We start from the raw sequence: 20,031 nt of genomic DNA, 5'->3' as shown, positions 1-20,031 counted from the left end.
GTGTTAGGTAACGGCTCGAAGAGAAGCAGCAATCCTCTGACAGCCGAGAATCATTATTGGATTTAGGTTCATCTACTCCAGAGATGGTTTGAACATGTCCAGGAGACCAAACCCACCATCATGGTCACCTACAACGGGGACTTTTTTGACTGGTAAGTGTGACGTCTTGCTTGCGGGTCACTCCAATGTGTTTGGGAGGGGGCGTTGCACGGGGGTGTAGATGTGCTCAGTTACAAGCGGTCGAGATGGGAAGAAAGTGGGAGAGGAGGGAGGGTAAGAGGGCCTGCTTGGCGGCCCGAGAAGCACCTCGCACTGTTTGAGAAGTGGGTGTGGGGGTTCCTGGGTCCGCTTGGGGTCCGCTGGGGGCAGTCTCCTATCTCTGAGGGAGCTAAAGGATGACTGCCACGTGCCCGTCTGTCTGCCCTCATCCCTAGGCCGTTTGTGGAGGCCAGAGCAGCGGTCCACGGACTGAACATGTACCAGGAGATCGGGTTCCAGAAGGACAGCCAGGGGGAGTACAAGGCGTCCCAGTGCATCCACATGGACTGTCTCAGGTAGGCCTGGCAGCTCGCTGCGCTGCTGCAGGAGGGCTTTCTGGGACGGGGTCCGGAGCTCCTTCTTGCACGTACTGGCCCTGTCCCCCTCCCTTTGACGGGGGAGGGTGGCTTCTGAGAAGTAGCTCCCACTGCCTTCGGGACGGTGGGCGGCTCTGGCTGGGTCTGGGGATGTGCTGTCTTTTACGTGGGCTCGCTATCCCTTCTACCAACAACCACGTTAGCGTCAGGCCTGGTGGGGAAGCCAGAGCAGAAAGGCCAGGTGGGTGAGGCCTTGGTGCAGTGGGAGCCCTCCACAAAGGTGGGCGTGCTGCACCAGGGGTGTCCAGCCTCGAGAGAGGCATTCAAGGGGGCTCCGAGTGCTGAGAGGGAAGGCAGGAGAGAAAGGCGGTCTTGTGAGCCTCCTGTACCCTGTGGAGAGGTGAGTTCTGGGGAGCCATTGACACACTTGGTCTGTTTTCTCTGCAGCCCTGGCGTCATGGTGCGTGGGTTGCAGTGGGTAGGCCGAGTCGTAATGAGGGCAGGATTGGGGGATCCATGAATGGGGGGCAGAGGCACATGAGGCACAGGGTTTGGGGTGGGCCTCTGGGGGAGCAGGGCTCAGCTTCTCAGCAGGCCTGGGAACCCCTTCACATGGGGCAGGGCGACAGAGGTAAAAGGACAGGTGGGCGCTCTCAGAGGAGGTGGCAGTACTGCGAGGTGACGGGGCATTTCTGGGGCGGAGGATGGCAGGAGTGAAGAGTGCAGAGGCTGAGGGAGCTGAGGCTAGTTGCAGTCATGAGGGGCTGTGGCTGCCAGGGACACTGTTGGCCATGGGACTGAGTTGACGGGCGGGCATGGAGACAGGCCCGGGGCGAGGGGCACAGGGTGCTTCTAGTTTCCACGTGGAAGGGACCGTGGAAGGAGAGAATAGGAGCTCGGAAATAGGGTCTGAGGGAGGGGGAGCGCAGCGCAAAGTAGAAGCAGCCCCAGGACGAGCTGGAGGGCCGGAGGGAGGCCGGGGGTGCGGGGTCCCGCCCGCTCACCTTTGTCTTCTCCCTCAGGGGGGAGGGCAGGGAGGAGGGGGGGCCGTGGGGCTTGGCGGACCGGCGCTCGCCTTTCCTCACCTTTGTGGGCTCCTCTGCAAGGTTGACCGGATCCGGGTGAAAGGCTTCGTGGGGTGTGCTCCCTGTGTGGTCTCGGAGGAGATCTTCGGGGCGCCGTTAGGACTGTCTGGGGTGCGTGCAGCTTTGCCCCTCTCCCGGTTCCTGGGCTTCGTCTCCGAGTCCTCTCTGACTTGGCTCTCGATCTGGTTCTCAGGTGGGTGAAGCGGGACAGTTACCTTCCTGTGGGCAGCCACAACCTCAAGGCGGCTGCCAAAGCCAAGCTGGGCTATGACCCCGTGGAGCTGGACCCCGAGGACATGTGCCGGATGGCCACCGAGCAGCCCCAGGCACGTGCGTCTCCTCACTGTGCCCCCTTGCGCTTGCCGCGGGGCCTCCGGGGCTCCTCGTGGCTCTTACTCTCTGATGTTCTCTCCTCAGACTCTGGCCACGTACTCCGTGTCAGACGCGGTGGCCACGTACTACCTGTACATGAAGTACGTCCATCCCTTTATATTCGCCCTCTGCACCATTATCCCCATGGAGCCCGACGAGGTCAGTGCCTCTCGTGGCCCCGTGAGCCGTTCTCCGCACGCTGCCCGAGGGCGCTGGCGCCCAGCCGCTGGTGTGGATGCGGCTGTGGTCTGAAGCCTGGTTCCCCCCGTAGGTGCTGCGGAAGGGCTCCGGGACGTTGTGTGAGGCCTTATTGATGGTGCAAGCCTTCCACGCCAACATCATCTTCCCCAACAAGCAGGAGCAGGAGTTCAACAAGCTGACGGATGACGGTCATGTGCTAGACGCCGAGACCTACGTGGGTGGCCACGTGGAGGCCCTCGAGTCAGGCGTGTTTCGCAGCGACATCCCCTGCCGGTTCAGGATGGTGAGCCCTTCCCTGGTCTTCCCGCCGAATGCTTGGTGGGGCCCAGAAGTGGCGAGGGCTGCAGCCAACCCTGACCGCTCTCCTCCTCCGTGGCCCATCAGACCTCCTCTGTTTAGCCTGCCCTTGGCAGAGGCGCTGCGGGGCAGGCGCTCAGCTCCTCTGGGGTGTTCCCCGCGGTGTCCCGTCCTGCCTGAGGTAGACTGGTTGGCGTGACGGCATGTCCCGTCTCACTCGTGTCCTCTCGGTCGTTGTGCTAGAATCCTGCTGCCTTTGACTTCCTGCTGCAGCGGGTGGAGAAGACCATGCGTCATGCCATCGAGGAAGAAGAAAAGGTGCCCATGGAGGAGGTCACCAACTTCCAAGAGGTAACGCTCCACGGGGCCGGGAGAAGCCGTCATCACGTGCCCTGCCTGGGAGACTGGCTTCTTTCTGTAGTGTGTTTGGTGTGTCCCTGCTGGGTGCTGGTACTTGATCCCTGAGAGGGAGGACACAGGTGTGGGTCTGCTTGGGGGAGGGACAGGACAGTTGTGGTGGTCGCAGGTGGTCTCCAACCCAGGGAGGTAGGAGAGTGTCACCAGGAGGCGGAGGGCTGGCGACCTGATTCTTGGAACATTGTGCTGGGTGGGTTTGGGCCAGGGGGCAGGGCTGGGTCGGGAGCCCAGATTGTTTGGACTTTACTTTGTAGGCAGCGGGGAGCCATTGGTTTTTATGTTTTGTTGTTGAGGACACTTTCAAAGTGCTGAGGCCGTTCCTGCAGGGACAGAGTAGAACACAGCAAATGTAACTCCCGTCACGCAAGGGCTAGAAGGCACCACCGTCGGCGCGCCCCGGGCCTGCAGGTCCAAGTCTTCGGGCGGGGCCCTTCTCCGGCGTGGCTGTTTGGCCCTGCTCAGCACTGTGGCTTGTTGAGCGACTCGTGGTTTGGAGTTTCTACCAGTTTTAGGGTTGATCTCAAGAAACATCTTGTACCAGACTCACTAGACAGAATTCAAATGAGAATGTGTTTGCGTCGTCTGCCAGCTGGGAAGTGCCGTGTAGCTGTTGTCCGCTCCGGCTGCCGTATGCCTCGGGAGCTCTCAGAGCGCGACCTGTGAGGCGCATCCAGGCCCGAATCCCGATGTGAGTTAGTGCCTCAGAAGGAACGGACACCACTTTGAAGTTGGAGAAGGGGCAACGTGAATGAAACCAGGGTGTGCTGAGCAGAGGCCTCCAGACTCCGGGCTCCTGGAGGATGTGGAGTGTGGCTCACGCGCTGTCTCCAGAATGTTCTAAAGGGCAGCCCGGCGTCCTTAGGAAAAGGGTAACAGGCCTATCGCTTTGTTTCTAAGGGACCATCTTGTCCCCGTGATGCGGACGGGAGGTTCCAGCTGGGGTCATGGTGGTGTGGGGCGTGTCCTCTGGGAACGCTGCCTCTTCGCTTCTCCCTCACTGTTAGCATTTCAGAGTGGAAGGTGGAGGGACTGTTCTCCTCATGATTCATTTGCCTAGAATTCAGTTAGGAACAGAAGGTATTAATGCTTCTAGTATGTCCTGTTCTGTACAATAGGTAACGCTCCTTTGAGTCATGGCTTCTTACAGTTTCTGGTGTGTTTTTTGTCTTGGCTTCTTTGGAGGGTTTTAGTTCTATTTTTGTATTTTTGTTATTATTTTTTTTAAAGATTTTATTTATTTATTTGAGAGAGAGCGAGCATGGGAGGGGAGAGGTCAGAGGGAGAAGCAGACTTTCTGCCAAGCAGGGAGTCCGATGCAGGACTCAATCCTGGGACTCCAGGTTCGTGCCCCAAGCAGGTGGCCTCGTCCACCAACTGCAGATAATGCAGTTGCTTAACCAACTGAGCCACCCAGGTGCCCCTTTGGAGGGCTTTAAAGAGCTTTTTAATACTAAGGGCAATTTTGCATTCAAGTGATTTTTCTCATATGACTATCAAATTTAACATATTTCATAAAAAAGGGGGCTACTCTCCTGGCTAGTCTTGGGTCTGTTTAGCTGTGTTTCCGTTCACTCCTGATGGACTAAAGCAGCGGTGGGCAAACTGGCCCACGACACCCATGCAGCCAGCAGCCCAAGAATGGTTTTTATGGTTTTTAAGATGCTGTGTATACATACACACATGCGCGCGCGCACACACACACGCACGCAGAAGAACGTGTGACAGAATGTGTCGCCACAAAACCTAAAGTATTTGTTACCTGGTCCTTCCCAGAGGTTTGCTGAGTTATTAGATTAACTTGTGGATATGCTCGTTCTCAAATTTGGGGGTTGTGTTCCTTGGTGTTGTGTATGTTTTGTGCAGAATGAACTTTTCAGTTAAGTCCCTGTCTGTGCTCTGATTTAACTCAGTGTTACATTTTGGGGGAGTGGATGAGAATTCGTGCCCATCAGGAGCCTGTTCGCGCTAGCCTTACATCATTGCAGTGACTTCTTTTTTTTTTTTTTTTTTAAGATTTTATTTATTTATTTGACAGAGAGAGATCACAAGTAGGCAGAGAGGCAGGCAGAGAGAGAGAGGAGGAAGCAGGCTCCCCGCTGAGCAGAGAGCCCAATGGTGGGGCTCGATCCCAGGGTCCTGGGATCGAGACCTGAGCCAAGGCAGAGGCTTTAACCCATTGAGCTGCCCAGGCGCCCCTGCAGTGACTTTCTTCTTTTAGGACCATATTTCCATTTCTGAAGGCTCTGTTGGGGTTTTTTTCTGATGTGCTGCTTTTTTTTTTTAAACTGTTCTCTTTTGTTTTAGAGTTTTGGTCTTTAGTGTTTTTATTCATGCTCGTTTTCCCGCGTTTGCTCTAGGAGATTTGTTCTCTGTCTCTCGGGGCTTCCTCCTCCGGAGTCTGCTCTCGGTCATGGGGGTCCTGGGGGTGCTCCTTCCGTGCTCAGCAATTTGGAACGTGAACTTATGCTCAGCCGGGACTCTCAGGTGGCCTGTCAGTGCTGTCAGTACTTTGATGCGGTTTCTGGCCTGGGGTCCCTTGTCATGTGGTTCCTTGGCCGGAGGGCTCCTGGACTGCAGACTGGAGGGACCAGCCCGTGGAGTAATGCTGGAGACCGTCTAGCATAGGGGCTCAGAGCATAGCACTTGGGCTGTGGGGACCCCTGATAGAGCCCCACTAATCTCTTGAGCCTTGTCATCTGTCGGGTGAGGAGTTGCTGAGGCTGGGGTGCTCCATGCCCTCACCATGCAGCTGCGGACAGCCCCCAGGAAGAGGGCTGTTGATACACCAGCCCAGTTCCTCACTCGCTGCACACGGCTCTGTCGTGCAAGGTCGCAGACGGTCTTCCACAGTGCTCCCAGCCCCAACAGGTCCCCCGGGGTAGCGGCTGCTGCACCCCGAGATGCTGTCCTCCTCAGGACTCTGTCTCACGAGGCTCCCATACCTCCACGTGTTGGTGACCATCATCTGCCGTCCTTCTGGGATCCATGGTGCTCGTTTTGTGACAGTCCATACACTCTAGAGTTTTCATCTTAGCCTTCACTATTTTGTCCTTTCTCCTAGGTGTGTGATCAGATTAAGAGCAAGCTCATCTCCCTGAAAGATGTTCCAAACAGAATAGAGTGTCCCCTTATCTATCACCTGGACGTGGGGGCCATGTACCCCAACATAATCCTGACAAACCGCCTGCAGGTGAGACCGATTCCCCCATCAGAGTCGAGCTCTTTCTGCACAGGCCCTGACTGACCCCCTCTTGTCCCGCCGCAGCCCTCTGCTGTGGTGGACGAGGCCACCTGCGCTGCCTGTGACTTCAACAAGCCGGGAGCAGACTGCCAGCGGAAGATGGCCTGGCAGTGGAGGGGCGAGTTCAGTGAGTGTGGCCCCAGAGCAGCGGCAGGGTGGCCGGGCGGCGAGCAGGCGCGCAGGTCCCAGGCACGGACTCCCCTCTGTCACCCTCCCAGTGCCAGCCAGCCGCAGCGAGTACCATCGGATCCAGCACCAGCTGGAGTCAGAGAAGTTCCCTCCCCTGACTGCAGACGGCCCAGCGCGGGCCTTTCACGAGCTGTCCCGCGAGGAGCAGGCCAAATACGAGAAGCGGAGGCTCGCAGGTGAGCGGCTGCCGGACGCGGCTCCTCCCCCCACGTGGGCCTCTGTGGGGCCATGCGGGGACGTCCCAGCCTGGGGTCCGTTAGACTGGATGTTGCACTAGGAGGGATCACTGTGAACCGCTTCTTCCTGCAGCCTTTCTTTATTTCTCCTTCAGAAGGTGATCTCTCCTTCCTATGCTCTTGGGGAGTTCAGCCCGGTCACCCTGGGGCTGTCCCATAATAGGATAAACCAGCACGCATCTTCTGGATGCCTCTGCTCCTTTGTGCCAGGCTAGAAAGCTGCGCTTGTTGGCGTCTGTTGCTTCCTGGCTTTCTTGGGCTCTGCCCAGGATGGCTGGTACCCACTGTGCAGTCTCTCACGCTCCCCTGCGCTCGCCGGTGCTCAGATTACTGCCGGAAGGCGTACAAGAAGATCCACGTGACCCGGGTGGAGGAGCGCCTCACCACCATCTGCCAGCGGGAGAACTCCTTCTACGTGGACACGGTGCGCGCCTTCCGAGACAGGCGCTATGAGTTCAAGGGTCTCCACAAGGTGCGTCTGCCCTTTGCGAGGTCCGAGCAGAGTCTAGATTCTGAGATGAGAATCCTTGCTGCTGCTGTCTGGACAGTGGTGACCGCCCCACCGAGGACGTGGGGCTCCCGTCTTTGGGGTGCTCCTGCGTGTGCAAAGTAATGAGAGCACATTTGTTCTCGCTTTGAAGAACTGAAGGCTGAGGCCTCGAAAATTTTCCCAATGATTGCTTTCGAAGGATTTATTTAGAGCAGAGGTCAGCACACTATGGCTGGACGGGCCTCTTATAAGTAAAATTTTACTGGGACCGAGCTGCGTCCCCTGCTGGGGGGTGGTGAGCAGCTGGGGCAGAAACCGGCTGCACGATGTGGCATTTAGTTTCCCGCCTCTGACGGGAGGGCTGGGAGCGCGATTTCTAGGGTTTCTAGATGGCTTAATCCGGGAGGCTCTGGGAGGCTCCACGGCCACACCTCAGTGGTCATAACAAACAGTAGTTTCACACTTGAGCGAATGGGGGTCTTTCTTCTGAAAGTCTTTTCACCCCAGACTCAGTAAGGCCCCCGCTCGGATAGACTCTTGTTATCACATTTTACTGTTACTACCTTTTTTGGTGGTTTCTTTTTTTTTTTTTTAATGATTTTATTTATTTATTTATTTATTTATTTTTTTAAATTTTTTTTATTTGACAGACAGAGATCACAAGTAGGCAGAGAGAGAGAGAGGAGGAAGCAGGCTCCCTGCTGAGCAGAGAGCCCGATGTGGGGCTTGATCCCAGGACCCTGGGATCATGACATGAGCTGAAGGCAGAGGCTTTAACCCACTGAGCCACCCAGGTGCCCCGATTTTATTTATTTATTTGACACAGATCACAAGTAGGCAGAGAGGCAGGCAGAGAGAGAGGGGAATGCAGGCTCCCCGCAGAGCAGAGAGCCCGCTGCGGGGCTCAATCCCAGGACCCTGGGATCATGACCTGAGCCGAAGGCAGTGGCTTAACCCACTGAGCCACCCAGGTGCCCCTGGTGGTTTTTTTTGTGTGTGTGGTAAGACAGACATAACCTAGAACCCAACCCAGTTCTGCGGCACTGGGGACATCCCCACAGTTGTGTGGCCTCCCCCGTCGCTCTCCAGAACTCTTCATCTGACAGGACTAACACTGCACCCATGGAACAGTAACCCCCCTGTCCTGCTTTCTGTCTCGGGGTTTAACCTCTAGAGCCCCCTGGGAGGTGGGATCATGCAGCGTCTGACGATGACCGGCTCATTGCCCTCAGCATCAAGTCCTGAAGCTTCATCCATGCTGAGGCCAGGGTCCGAAGTCCCTTCCTTCTGAGGCTGAGTGGTGGCCCGCTGTGTGTGCGCCCCACATTCTGTTCATTCTTCGCCTGCCCATGGTGCTAGGCCGCGTCCACATTTTGGCTGCTGTGAATGTAGAGGTACAGATACCTTCTTAGGTCCCTGCTTTCAGGTCTTCAGAGTGTGTGCCCCGTGGCATTGCTGGGTCTTAGGGGCATTCTGTTTTCAGCGTTTAGAGGAGCTGCAGCAGCGTCTCATTTTGTTTCAGTTAAGTAACTGAAGTTTTGTGGTTACGTGTCTCTCCTGGGACAGGGACTCAGAGTGCGGTGAGTGCGTCTGTCTCATTCTTTGTTCTTTGGAGGCTGCTGCATAGTAGGCATTCAGTGCATAGCTCAGTTGTTCTGCATGGGATGGGGAGTTGAGTGGAATATTTACAGCCTCCCCCGTGATTCTTTGTCGGTTGCTCTTACTAGGGGCCTCTTGAGTAGCTCCCGTTACCCTCAGTCCGGTTAACACAGACAGGCCTGGCCCCTCATCCTGGGGCATCTCGGCCTCGGCACAGCCAGTCCCATCACGGAAACCCACCCTGCAGTTCCTGCTGGTGAAGACTTGCTCCACCGCAGTGAAGCAGGGAGAGCAAATCTGCCCGTGTCATCTCACCCACGTCCTGGGGGAGATGTCCTCCAGCGGTGTCTTTTGGGCTCAGCATCTCAGGAGGTGCGGCCTGTGGGTGTGAAGGCCAGGTGTCACCATGTGCCCCTCTGGGCTGGCCCTGGGTGGGACTGGGGTCTGGCACTCCCACGCCCAGCATTCGTGATCCATGGCTTCTCGTCTCATTCAAAATCTGGAGAGCCTTTCATTCATTCCAGGTGTTTATTGTCTGTTTGATCAGCCAGGGGAGTGAAGGTGAGACGTTCTCAAGCAGAAAGGGAAGCGTCAACTGTTTGGCCACTGTGACAGCATCCACGTTAGCGAGCAGGGGCAGACGTGCAGCCTGGGCAGGGGCGAGGGCAGGTGCCCCTAGTATCCGTGCTGGTCACCCTCTATGTGGCGGTTCTGTGGATTTTGACAAAATCCTGTGTAATGACCATCACGGCGAAGACAACATTTCCGTTGCAACCATTTAGAATAGTGTAAGGTCTTTGGTTCTCTTTATCGAGTTTATCTTCTCCTAACATGCTAGGGGATCCGATAAGCAGGTGTTGGTCCGTCAGTAGGCTTATGAGTCATTTGTAACGCTGAGATGTTGTCTTTATTGGTGCACTTTGCTCTCTGCGTCAGCGGCTTCTGAGTTCTGTTGGAGAAGACCTGTAACTCAGCTTGTCCATGCGTTAAGTCAGGGTCGCACTGAATAACAGGATGATAATGGGAGCCCCTGGGCTTCTTGGGTGTCGTGACGCCCCTTCCTCTGTTGCTGGTCTCGGACGTGGGGTTCGTTTGTTTTTTCGCTCACTGCTGTGTTCCGGCTTTCGTCCCAGGAGGCTGACGTTGCCCCAGGTCTGAGTTGTCCAAGTGGGTTGCCGTCGTGTCTTCTTCTTGTTGATTTCACAAGAAATAAAAGCTCCTTTGTGTCCAGAACTCTTTTCAGGACATCTGCCTTGTACCAGGCAGTGCTGGGTTACCAGCTTGTCGGGACACGTGGGAGCCCAGGGTGTGGTTCTGGCCTGGCTGCTGGGTTGCGGGTTGTGCAGACCTGGGAGGGATGTGTGGGTCCCATACCCTTGTTAGGTTTCTCGGGGGCCGTAATAGCGCTGTGGTGTGTAATATGTCTTTATCCCTAGGAATTGTGTGCTGGACTCTCCGGGGGGCCGGGTCCTGATGTCTGTGCCTTTCTGCTGGCTGTGCCCATACAGAGAACGGATAAGGAAACATGGCCTAGGGGCGCCTGGGTGGCTCAGTGGGTTAAACCTCTGGCTTCAGCTCAGGTCATGATCTCAGGGTCCTGGGACTGAGCCCTGCGTCGGGCTCTCTGCTCAGCAGGGAGCCTGCTTCCCCCCACTCTCTCTCTGCCTGCCTCTCTGCCTACACACCCTCTCTGTGTGTCAAATAAATAAATAAATAATCTTAAAAAAAATAAATAAAAGGGAAAAGGGAAACGGGGCCAAGAGTCAGCAGTGGTTTCTCTGCTCGCGGCTATGGTCTTCCGTTGTATTGGATTTTGAAGTTTTCTATAGATTTGAAATTTTCAAACTCGTAAACCGTTGGGCCACTGACTGCGTGGAGCGTGAGCTGGAAGAGCCGAGGAGGTGACCGGTGTCTGTGTGGTCCCCAGGTGTGGAAAAAGAAGCTCTCCGCGGCCATGGAGCTGGGCGACGCGGCCGAGGTGAAGCGCTGCAGGAACATGGAGGTCCTGTACGACTCCCTGCAGCTGGCGCACAAGTGCATCCTCAACTCCTTCTACGGCTACGTCATGCGCAGAGGGTGCGCTCCCGCGGCGCGGCCAGGGAGGGGTTGGGGTGGGAGGGGAGGGGGCAGCCGCAGACACGTCGTCTCCCTGTCCCGGGCTGCGCACGGTGACTTGGCAGTTTCCAGTGGGTTTCTGGGATGGAGGCCATGGAGAGGGTCTGGGCAGCCACCAGGCCACACCGCGTGACTGATACAGGGTGTGAAGCTGTCTGAGCGGTCAGGAAGGCCAGTGTTGGTGGGGGGTCCTTAAAGCCAGGGTCCACTGTTTCTGGTGCACATGGGATGAGGTGGGATCCGAATGGTGGGTGAGAGCCTCGGGGGGAGGGGGTCATATAGGCCCGGGCACTGTGGGGAGGGGTCCCTGTGGGAGGGTCAGCATGGCAGCTTGGGAGAAGGAGAAACATGGGGCACTGGGGATTAGGTTCGAGTGAAAGTCATTTTATTTATTGTTACTTTTTTTTTTTTTTAAGATTTATTTATTTATTCCGGAGAGCGAGTACATGTGCTCCCGTGTGTGTGCAGTGGGAGAGGGGAAGGGGCAGAGGGAGGGAGAGAGATTCCCAAGCCGGCTTCCCGCTAAGCGTGGAGCCCAGCGTGGGCCTTGGTCCCACAATCCTGAGATGACAGCCCAAACCAAGCATCGGACATTTAACTGACTGAGCCACTCAGGGGCCCCTGTTGTGTGTTTTTTTGATGGCAGAGAAGGAGGAGTGGGAAGCCGGGCTAGAGTGGAGTCCTAGGAGCAGGAGCGTCGGGCCTCGGGTCGCCTGACGCCTTCCACTGAGACCTGTTTGGAGGCAATAAGGCAGATGCCTGGCAGGAAGCCGAGGCCGCCCGAGGGCTTGTGTTTTCCCTGAGGAGTTAGGATGAGCGTGGGGTCTGGGAGATGGCAAGGGCACAAGATGGCGCAGGGCACTGTGGAAGAGGCTCATGTGCGGCCACCTGGGCTGGTGGTGAGGGAGCTGCTGCCCTGGCAGTCTGCTGCCTCTCCCAGCCCTGTGCCCAGAAGGAGGGCAGAGGACTGTCCCCAGTCCTGAGCTCAGTTCCTCAGTGATTCTCTGGCCCTGCTTCGATGTCCCCTTCTTGGTTTCCTTCTCCTGACCTCCTCCAGTGACCCTTTCAGGGAGCCCCATCGGTTCCCCAGGCTATGACTGTCTTTCTTAGGGCTCGCTGGTACTCCATGGAGATGGCAGGCATCGTCTGTTTCACGGGAGCCAACATCATCACGCAGGCGCGGGAGCTGATCGAGCAGATCGGGTGAGTGCTGCACTCGGGTCAGCCGCCGGGAGCGGATAGCCTGGAGGGAAAGGCGGGCGGGCGGCTTGGGGAGTCAGCAGGTGGGCACTGTGTTTCCTGGGTCCACGGCCAGGAAGGACCTTCACACTGGGTTCTCCCTACGTGAAGGCCATGGTCCGGTCTCCATGTGGCCTTGTTTCTCTGTTTCTCCAAAGGAGGCCCTTGGAGCTGGACACCGATGGAATATGGTGCGTCCTGCCCAACAGCTTCCCTGAAAACTTTGTCATCAAGACGACCAGTGTAAAAAAGCCCAAGCTGACCATTTCCTACCCTGGGGCCATGTTAAATATCATGGTCAAGGTGAGCCTGGGTCTCCAGGGAGGGCCTGCTTCCCTGGGCCTGGATTCCTGGCACCACCCCCAACTCTGATGGGGATTGGGAGGGGGACTGTGTTGGTTCTCAGGCTTGTGTGTTCCCTTCTGAACACGAGACCGGCCTGCTTGTGCCGTTCAAGCTTCCCTAGAGCCCGAGGGTCTGTACAGAGTGCCGTGCTCACGCTGGAGTGAGTCTTCCTCTAATGCTTGTAACTTTTTATTTTGAAGTAGTGTCGGACTTAAGAGGTTTGTGTACGCTGTGGCTCGCAGCTAAGGCGTCCACGCTCACACCACACCGTGACCAAGCTGGAGTCTTTGTGTCTCCTGCATCTCCCGGGCCCGGGCCCTGTGCCGACGTGCGGGTCCTGTCTGCTCAGGTCCCTCCAGGCTGGCAGCTCCCTGTCTTCAAGGAGTCCTGGCCGGCCTCTCCTTCAGATTCGTGTCTTGTTTTTGTCGTTAGAATGAGGTGGTATGGCCTGTGTTTCCTCCTGTTGCTGCCCAGTGTCGGGATCTGCCCTGCTGGCCTCCCCTTCCCCGTCCCGCCCACTCCCCCACCACCTTCCTGCTGCTGCAGAAGCGTCTCGTGGGGTCATGCAGCCCACACCCCCGCGGTGGTGTCGCGCCGTGTGGCTCGTGCTCAACTACCAGAGCCACGCGTGCACGCTGGGGAGATCGCTGAGGGGACGCAGCTGTCCTGACTCTCCCTGATCTTCCCTGGTTTGAGTGTCTGTTGCTGGTTCTGTGTGGCTCTCCCCTCCCACATTCCTGGCGCGTGGATTACTTGGAATCCTTCTGTAGGGAAGCACCATCACCCTTGACCACTTAGCCCTGCTTAGTGACGCACTTGGTTGAGTCCTGCTGGGTTCTGGACTGCACTTCTTCCTCTGGCCGCTGGGGGCTCCTTCTCGTTGGCCTACGTATTCATCCTTTTTTTTTTAAGATTTTATTTATTTATTTGACAGACAGAGATCACAAGGAGGCAGAGAGGCAGGCAGAGAGAGGAGGAAGCAGGCTCCCCGCTGAGCCCAATGCGGGACTCCATCCCAGGACCCTGAGATCATGACCTGAGCCGAAGGCAGAGGCTTACCCCACTGAGCCACCCAGGCGCCCCTTGTCCACGTATTCTTGACGCATGCCTCTGTTCTGTGGTTTGGGGCTTTTTTTTTTTCTTTAGCAAACACTTTCATACTTCCTGGTCCTGTAAGGTGCTGTAGCCTTATGTTGAGTTTCCCCAGTCCCAGTCCCGTTTTTCTAAGGAGCCAGGTTCCTTTTACTGGGGAGAGTGTTGGAAACCACGGTCAGGTACAGATGCTCCTTGCTGCTGGGTGTTAGTGCTTCTAGCTCTCGCGGTGGCTGAGCCAGGAGGGAGTGTTTCCCTGACACCTTCCTTGTCCACACATGCATCTGGATTGATTTCTCTACGTGTGCGCTTTAAAACCGAAAATGTGAGTCCACACTCACCTGTCCAGCCCCAGGCTAGTCCCCTTCCTCGTTGGTAACGTCTTCCTGTGGTGAGAAGCCTGTCCCTCACTCTGGTGTGTTTATTTGTTGGGCCCTAGTGTGTGTGTGCACAGTGCCTTCGGGATTGTGCCATCACGTGCAGTGAACTTGCGGCTACAGCACAGCATGTGTGTGTAGTGTGTCTGTCTTCGGTCTGTACTACCCCGTCAGGACAGGGTTTGCCAGAGTGACGAGTCGGCCCGTCAGCGGGATTCTGCACAGAATGCAGCTGGGCTTGTGTCTTCCAGGCTGCGGTCCCTCTCGGGATTGCCCAGCATCCTGGCTGGAGATTCACTCTTCGTGGAGTGCAGTTCTGTGGGTTTTGACCCACACAGAGTCCTGTTTCCACTGCCCCAGAGCAGGACAGAACAGTTCCCAAGAGCTGCTGCTTTATCGTCAGCCCCAGACTCTGGCCACCCAGTCTGTTCTCTCTGCAGTGATAATTCTGCCTTTTCCAGAATGTTCTGTGAATGGAAACAAGCTGTATAAGCTTCTAGACTTAGCAGAATGCGTTCTGGTTCATCCCCGCCTGACGGGTGTCAGAACTTAACCTCTTTCTCTGGCCGAGCGGTGTCTGTTATACAGAAGAGCCCCCGTTCGCTGGTGCAGCCGGTCCGCAGAGGGCAGCTGTCATTTCCAGAATGGTGGGGAGTGAGGCAGCCTCTCTTGCCCTCACTTCGCAGGAAGGCTTCACCAACGACCAGTACCAGGAGCTGACCGAGCCGTCCTCACTCAGCTATGTCACCCGCTCAGAGAACAGCATCTTTTTCGAGGTTGACGGACCCTACCTTGCCATGATCCTTCCAGCCTCCAAGGAAGAAGGCAAGAAACTGAAGAAGAGGTAGGAATCCTGTAGGAATCGTGTTTGGGAAGAGAATGAACGGACGAGACTTAACCCATCTTGGAAGTGGACCAGGAGGCCAGATGGGAATCGTAGTTTTTTAACCTTCTTGATTCAGTTTGGAAACATAATACTGCCCCCTCTGCTCCCCACCTGCTAGATTCTGGTTCCATAGGCTGCAGGCCCTTTGGTCATTCTGTCAGAAGCAGGAGCCTTGGGGTGGAGAGATGTGTGCCGCCCGACGGAGGCCAGAGGGGAGGGTCGGACGGAGGGCCAGTGGCACGCAGCCAGCCTCCCGGGCTCCCGTTCACTGCCGTGCTTGCCCGTGATTCCAGGTATGCGGTCTTCAATGAGGACGGCTCCTTGGCTGAGCTAAAGGGCTTTGAGATCAAACGCCGAGGGGAGCTGCAGCTGATTAAGATCTTCCAGTCCTCGGTATTCGAGGCCTTCCTCAAGGGCAGCACACTAGAGGAAGTGTACAGCTCTGTCGCCAAGGTGGCCGATTACTGGCTGGATGTGCTGTACAGTAAGGTAGGGCCCCCCTCCTCTTCCCTGGGCTGCAGACGGCCCCCATGTCCCTGGCTCCGGTGCCTCCCGGAGTCCCTGTCAGTGGGACCCCCGTGTCCAGTGATGGAAGGCTTTGAAGAAAACAAATAGCGCAGTAAAAGCAGCTGTAGGACAGTGTACTAGTGGTCATGTCAACCTTGCTTCTCGCAATGCTTGTAGTCCCTGCAAGTGAGCGTGGGGTTTCCGTGGTTTAAACAGCAGGGCCGGCTTCCCTTCAACAGCGCCTTCTCACGGACAGCATCGTTCTCTGGCTGTTGCCGCTCGGCCTGTGTCTCGTCGTGTTTGCGCTGTGTAGCTCCCAGGACTGTCTACTGCTGTCGGGCATCAGTTAGGTGTATGGTTTCCGCAGCTGTAATGTCTCCTCGAACACTTTTGTACGGGTGCTCGTCCCTCCTCTATTGTGGTATTTGCTAAGAGGAGACTTTCTGAGTCTAAGGGATACTGGAATATTCTGGAACATTATTCTGCCTTCCTTGGCTCTGTGGGCTGTGGTAGCTTGGCATGTTGTCTTATTCTGTAGTGTTGACCCACACGTGAGAGTAACCACCAAGAGAGAAAAACACACAAAACAGGAGCCAAACAAATCTTACAGGATGTCGGGGGCACGAGGTCAGGGGCATGTGCGTGGGAGCCCTTAGGGCTGTTTGCTCCCTGACTTCTCATTGCTGAGGAATGCCTCGGCTCCGCACTCGGTCTGTGGCTCTCCAGCTTGCATTGTCTCTCTCCTCACTCCTCCTTTCCCTGATTTTCTCTCCCTTTCAGGAGAAAAATCGCCAGTTCCGTCTTTTCCCTTTTTCTCCAGCTTTGGTACTAATAGCTCACACATTTCTTAATGTCCTCACATAGTTTAATGACACGGCAGTTAGGGTTTTGCATTTGGATTTGTAAGTGTTCCTGTTCGCTGACGTGACGCAGCCCTGTCGCACGGCTGGGGAAAGTCAAGTGACTGGGCGAGCTGTTGCCGGTGAGCCTGGGGGGGCGCTGCTTGCCTTCTGCGCCACGGTGTGCCCGTTGCCTCTCTTCAGGCGGCTAACATGCCCGACTCTGAGCTGTTCGAGCTGATCTCGGAGAACCGCTCCATGTCTCGGAAGCTGGAAGATTATGGAGAGCAGAAGTCCACGTCCATCAGCACAGCCAAACGCCTGGCTGAGTTCCTGGGAGACCAGATGGTGAGGGACGCGGGCCTGAGCTGCCGCTACATCATCTCCCGGAAGCCCGAGGGCTCTCCCGTCACAGAGAGGTGAGGGTTCCCGAGCTTAAGGCCTCAGATGCTCGGAAGCTCGAGTCTGTTGTGGAATGTCTGTCCCTTTGTAGCAAGCTGAGCTTCCTTGGAAAGGGCAGGACGGGGCGCCTGGGGGCTCAGTCAGTGAAGCGTCTGCCTTCGGCTCAGGTCATGACCCCAGAGTCCTAGGAGCGAGCCCCACATTGGGCTCCCTCGTTGGTGGGGAGTCTGCTTCTCCCTCTGTCTCTCCTGTTCCGCCTGCTTGTGCTCTCTCTGTGTCAAATAAATAAATGAAAAAATCTTTTAAAAAAATGAAACAAATTACGTACAGAGTAAAGTAAAGAATTCTTTTATAGCAATAAGAGAAAGAGGACAGGAAAAGCAGGCAACAGGTAAGAACGGGCGGCTTGCAGGTGAGGAGCATGATGGCCAGTGCACGGAAGGACGTTTAAACTCACCGTAATCAGGAAGTGCGGGTTTTAGAGGCGTCGCTGGTTGGGAAGAAAGAGCGAGGATAGCAGTTGTCATCCTGTAGACAGGCACGTGGGTGACTGTCCCCTCACAGCAGGGCCCGAGCAGAGCGGTGCTGATTCCCCTCACGGGGGAGCACGTTTGGGGACATGCCCTGCCTCCCTGCCCCCGCGTTCACCTTGGGTTTAAGAGCGCATGTCGGGAAGGCCCTCGTGTCCTTCAGTCAGAAGACGGGCACGTGTGTTCTATGTGGTGAAAGGCGGTGTAGGCGTCGGAGTGATAGGACGGCAGCGGCGTGCTGCCTGCGGGGTGCTGCCTGCGGGGTGCTGCCTGCGGGGTGCTGCTCCTGCACGGCGGGACGCTCCCGCCTGTACCTCACTGACCAGCACGGGCGCCGCTCTTCTCGTCCCGGATACGTCTGGGCAGGAGGAGTAGAGACGCCTGTGTGGGCTCAGTAAACACCCAAGCAGGGATCTCGTGCATCTACGTGAGGACGGTCGGGGGAGCTGCACGGGACTTCCTCCTTCTGGTCTCTCACGGAAAATGGCAGGGCGTGAAGGCGGAGAGGACTAGGTGGTGTGTGCACCGGTGTCGGTAGTGTTCTTTCTGAGTGTCTTCCCGTTCACAAATACCTCCTCCAGTGAAAGGGTGATGGTTGCGCTGCTGCTGGGTAGCGATGTGAAGCCGGCTCCTTCTTCCGGGAGAGCCGGAGTCTTCCTGTGTCTCGCTCCCCGAGTGACATCTTCGAAACGTCTCAGTGCGTGTACACACGTGAATATGTGATTTACGCAATCTGTAAACCATGGCCAAACAACACAGACCAAATGGTGCCTGGTGGGGGGAGCGTGCGTTTGCCCACGACGTTTTAATACAGCGATGCATCATGTAGCTCGTCTGACGAACATTACATATTAGCTGTACTTTACACGAAGGGACATCCTGAAGTAACAGCACGGTTACAGACGAGGTTCTACACCCTTATTTCCATGTGGAATGCGTGTACATTGGTGAGCACTGTGACGGGAGTCGAGGAGATTCTGGTGTTGGTGACTTCTGTGCCTCTCTTCACCCAGGGCCATCCCGCTTGCCATCTTCCAGGCAGAGCCCACGGTGAGGAAGCACTTCCTCCGGAAGTGGCTCAAGAGCTCTTCCCTCCAAGACTTCGACATTCGGACAGTGAGTACTGACTTTGTTCCTCTGAGAGGTTTAGAAGGAAGCGTCGACAGCAGAGCGTCCCTGACTCGGGTCAGCATTTTGTCTGCAGTCTTTGGTCTTGTCCTCCCTGATACGTAAGGAGCTTGTTCCACTTCAGGAAAGCTCAGTGCCGGGGAGGGCCTGGACCCAGGTGCCGCGTTCTTGGGCTGGCTCAGCCCTGCTAAGTCTGGGATCCTAGGAGTCATTTAAGTGCTCTGTGGAATGGGTTTCCCTCTCTGTGAAATGGGTACGTTTCGTCCCAGAATTTCGAGGTGGGTAAAGCGGTCGCAGGAAGCGTTCAGCTCAGTGCTCGGTGTAGAGTGAGCACAGCGCTGCTGCTGCTCCTCTCTCTCACACCCTGTCGCCGTCCCCTTCCCGCTGCCCAGATCCTGGACTGGGACTACTACATCGAGCGTCTGGGGAGCGCCATCCAGAAGATCATCACCATCCCTGCGGCTCTGCAGCAGGTGAGGCCTGCCGGCACAGACAGGGCCCCAGGGGCTCCGTGGCCCCGGAACCCTGGGCCTGGCCTGTGCTAGCCAGTCGGACGGGTGATCCGTGCCCCTCTGTGTAGGTGAAGAACCCAGTACCACGCGTCAAGCACCCTGACTGGCTGCACAAGAAACTTCTGGAGAAGAGTGATGTCTGCAGGCAGAAGAAGATCAGTGAGCTCTTCGTCCTGGAGGGCCGGAGACAGGTAGTGCGCCCGGGACGGTGGGGGCCCTGCTGCCGCCATTCACGGGTCTCGGATGTTTCTTTCCTTTGTAAAAAGGTGCGCCTGACATTCGACTCTCTATTTTCCGCTGGGGGGGTCTTCTGGGATCGGATGCACTGAGCCGTCCATTAGGGAGACGGACTGTCTTCTGTGTGACGATGGTAATTGGACTCAGGGACTCTGAATCACTGTGCCAGAGACTTTGGTTTTCTAAACCAGAAAATAAAAACCTGTAGAGACCATAAAAATACTGAAAGGTGTAATGAAGGGCTTAGCTAAAATCAGAAGAGCCAAAAGAAAATTCTCCAATGCTGAAAATATTTTTAAAGATTTTATCTATTTATTTGTCAGAGAGACCGCAAGAGAGGGAGCACAAGTAGGGGATGGTGGGAGCCCGATGCGGGGCTCGATCCTAGGACCCTAGGATCATGACCCGAGCCAAAGGCAGAGGCTTAACCCACTGAGCCACCCAGGCATCCGGGGAATTAGAAATATTTAATGAGTACTGATCCTTGGGGCGCCTGGGTGGCTCAGTGGGTTAAAGCCTCTGCCTTCGGCTCAGGTCATGATCCCAGGGTCCTGGGATCCAGCCCCACGTCAGGCTCTCTGCTCAAGCAGGGAGCCAGCTTCCCTTTCTCTCTCTCTGCCTGCCTCCCTGCCTACTTGTGATCTTTGTTGGTCAAATAAATAAAATCTTTAAAAAAGAAAAGAAAAGAAAAGAAAAGAAAGTACTGATCCTATCAAAATTTGTGGTATGCAGCGAAAGAACACTTACATGCATGGTGTCTGTTTGCAAAGATGTTAGCAAACAAAAACAAGTAGGAGATCGAATAAGCATTCAACTGAAGAGTCTTAGCAGCGTACTGAGCTGCGGAGGGAGAAAGACAAGTTATGAAGGCAAGAGCAGGAAGGAGGGAAGTAAACAGTAAATCCCAAACCTTAGTCTTTGAAGAGACTTAGGAAATAGACAAATCTTTGTCAAGATTGATGAATCTTCTGGCTTTATTTTATTTTACTTTATTTTTATTTACTTTATTTTTGAGACTTTAATGTGTGGGAAGAGCAGGTTGCCGTGGGACTCCAGCGCCGCAGCTTATGGGAGGGTGTGCATTTGAGGGCATGCTGCGGAAGCACACAGTGTAGGGGAG

General features: G+C 55.9%; 1 protein-coding gene across 4 annotated transcripts in view; it reads left to right on the top strand.

The window, feature by feature from the left end:
* POLE (DNA polymerase epsilon, catalytic subunit) overlaps nucleotides 1-20,031 on the top strand; it is a 47,107-nt gene that overhangs the window by 7,665 nt on the left and 19,411 nt on the right. For all 4 annotated transcript variants that reach the window (XM_045087680.1, XM_045087682.1, XM_045087681.1 and 1 more), the window contains exons 11-29: nucleotides 67-152; nucleotides 435-554; nucleotides 1,854-1,986; nucleotides 2,078-2,191; nucleotides 2,304-2,516; nucleotides 2,774-2,881; nucleotides 6,009-6,137; nucleotides 6,213-6,315; nucleotides 6,407-6,553; nucleotides 6,940-7,085; nucleotides 10,630-10,778; nucleotides 11,928-12,020; nucleotides 12,215-12,359; nucleotides 14,557-14,714; nucleotides 15,050-15,245; nucleotides 16,307-16,521; nucleotides 18,048-18,150; nucleotides 18,555-18,635; nucleotides 18,743-18,865. In XM_045087680.1, the coding sequence (XP_044943615.1) occupies nucleotides 67-152; nucleotides 435-554; nucleotides 1,854-1,986; nucleotides 2,078-2,191; nucleotides 2,304-2,516; nucleotides 2,774-2,881; nucleotides 6,009-6,137; nucleotides 6,213-6,315; nucleotides 6,407-6,553; nucleotides 6,940-7,085; nucleotides 10,630-10,778; nucleotides 11,928-12,020; nucleotides 12,215-12,359; nucleotides 14,557-14,714; nucleotides 15,050-15,245; nucleotides 16,307-16,521; nucleotides 18,048-18,150; nucleotides 18,555-18,635; nucleotides 18,743-18,865 (2,562 nt within the window). The remainder of the gene's footprint in view (nucleotides 1-66; nucleotides 153-434; nucleotides 555-1,853; nucleotides 1,987-2,077; nucleotides 2,192-2,303; nucleotides 2,517-2,773; nucleotides 2,882-6,008; nucleotides 6,138-6,212; nucleotides 6,316-6,406; nucleotides 6,554-6,939; nucleotides 7,086-10,629; nucleotides 10,779-11,927; nucleotides 12,021-12,214; nucleotides 12,360-14,556; nucleotides 14,715-15,049; nucleotides 15,246-16,306; nucleotides 16,522-18,047; nucleotides 18,151-18,554; nucleotides 18,636-18,742; nucleotides 18,866-20,031) is intronic.

Source organism: Mustela putorius, unplaced genomic scaffold (assembly GCF_011764305.1).
Source record: "Mustela putorius furo isolate JIRA1106 unplaced genomic scaffold, ASM1176430v1.1 tig00001433_pilon_pilon_pilon, whole genome shotgun sequence".
In the NCBI taxonomy this organism is placed as follows: domain Eukaryota; kingdom Metazoa; phylum Chordata; class Mammalia; order Carnivora; family Mustelidae; genus Mustela; species Mustela putorius.
This window is presented reverse-complemented; position numbering and strand designations above follow the sequence as displayed.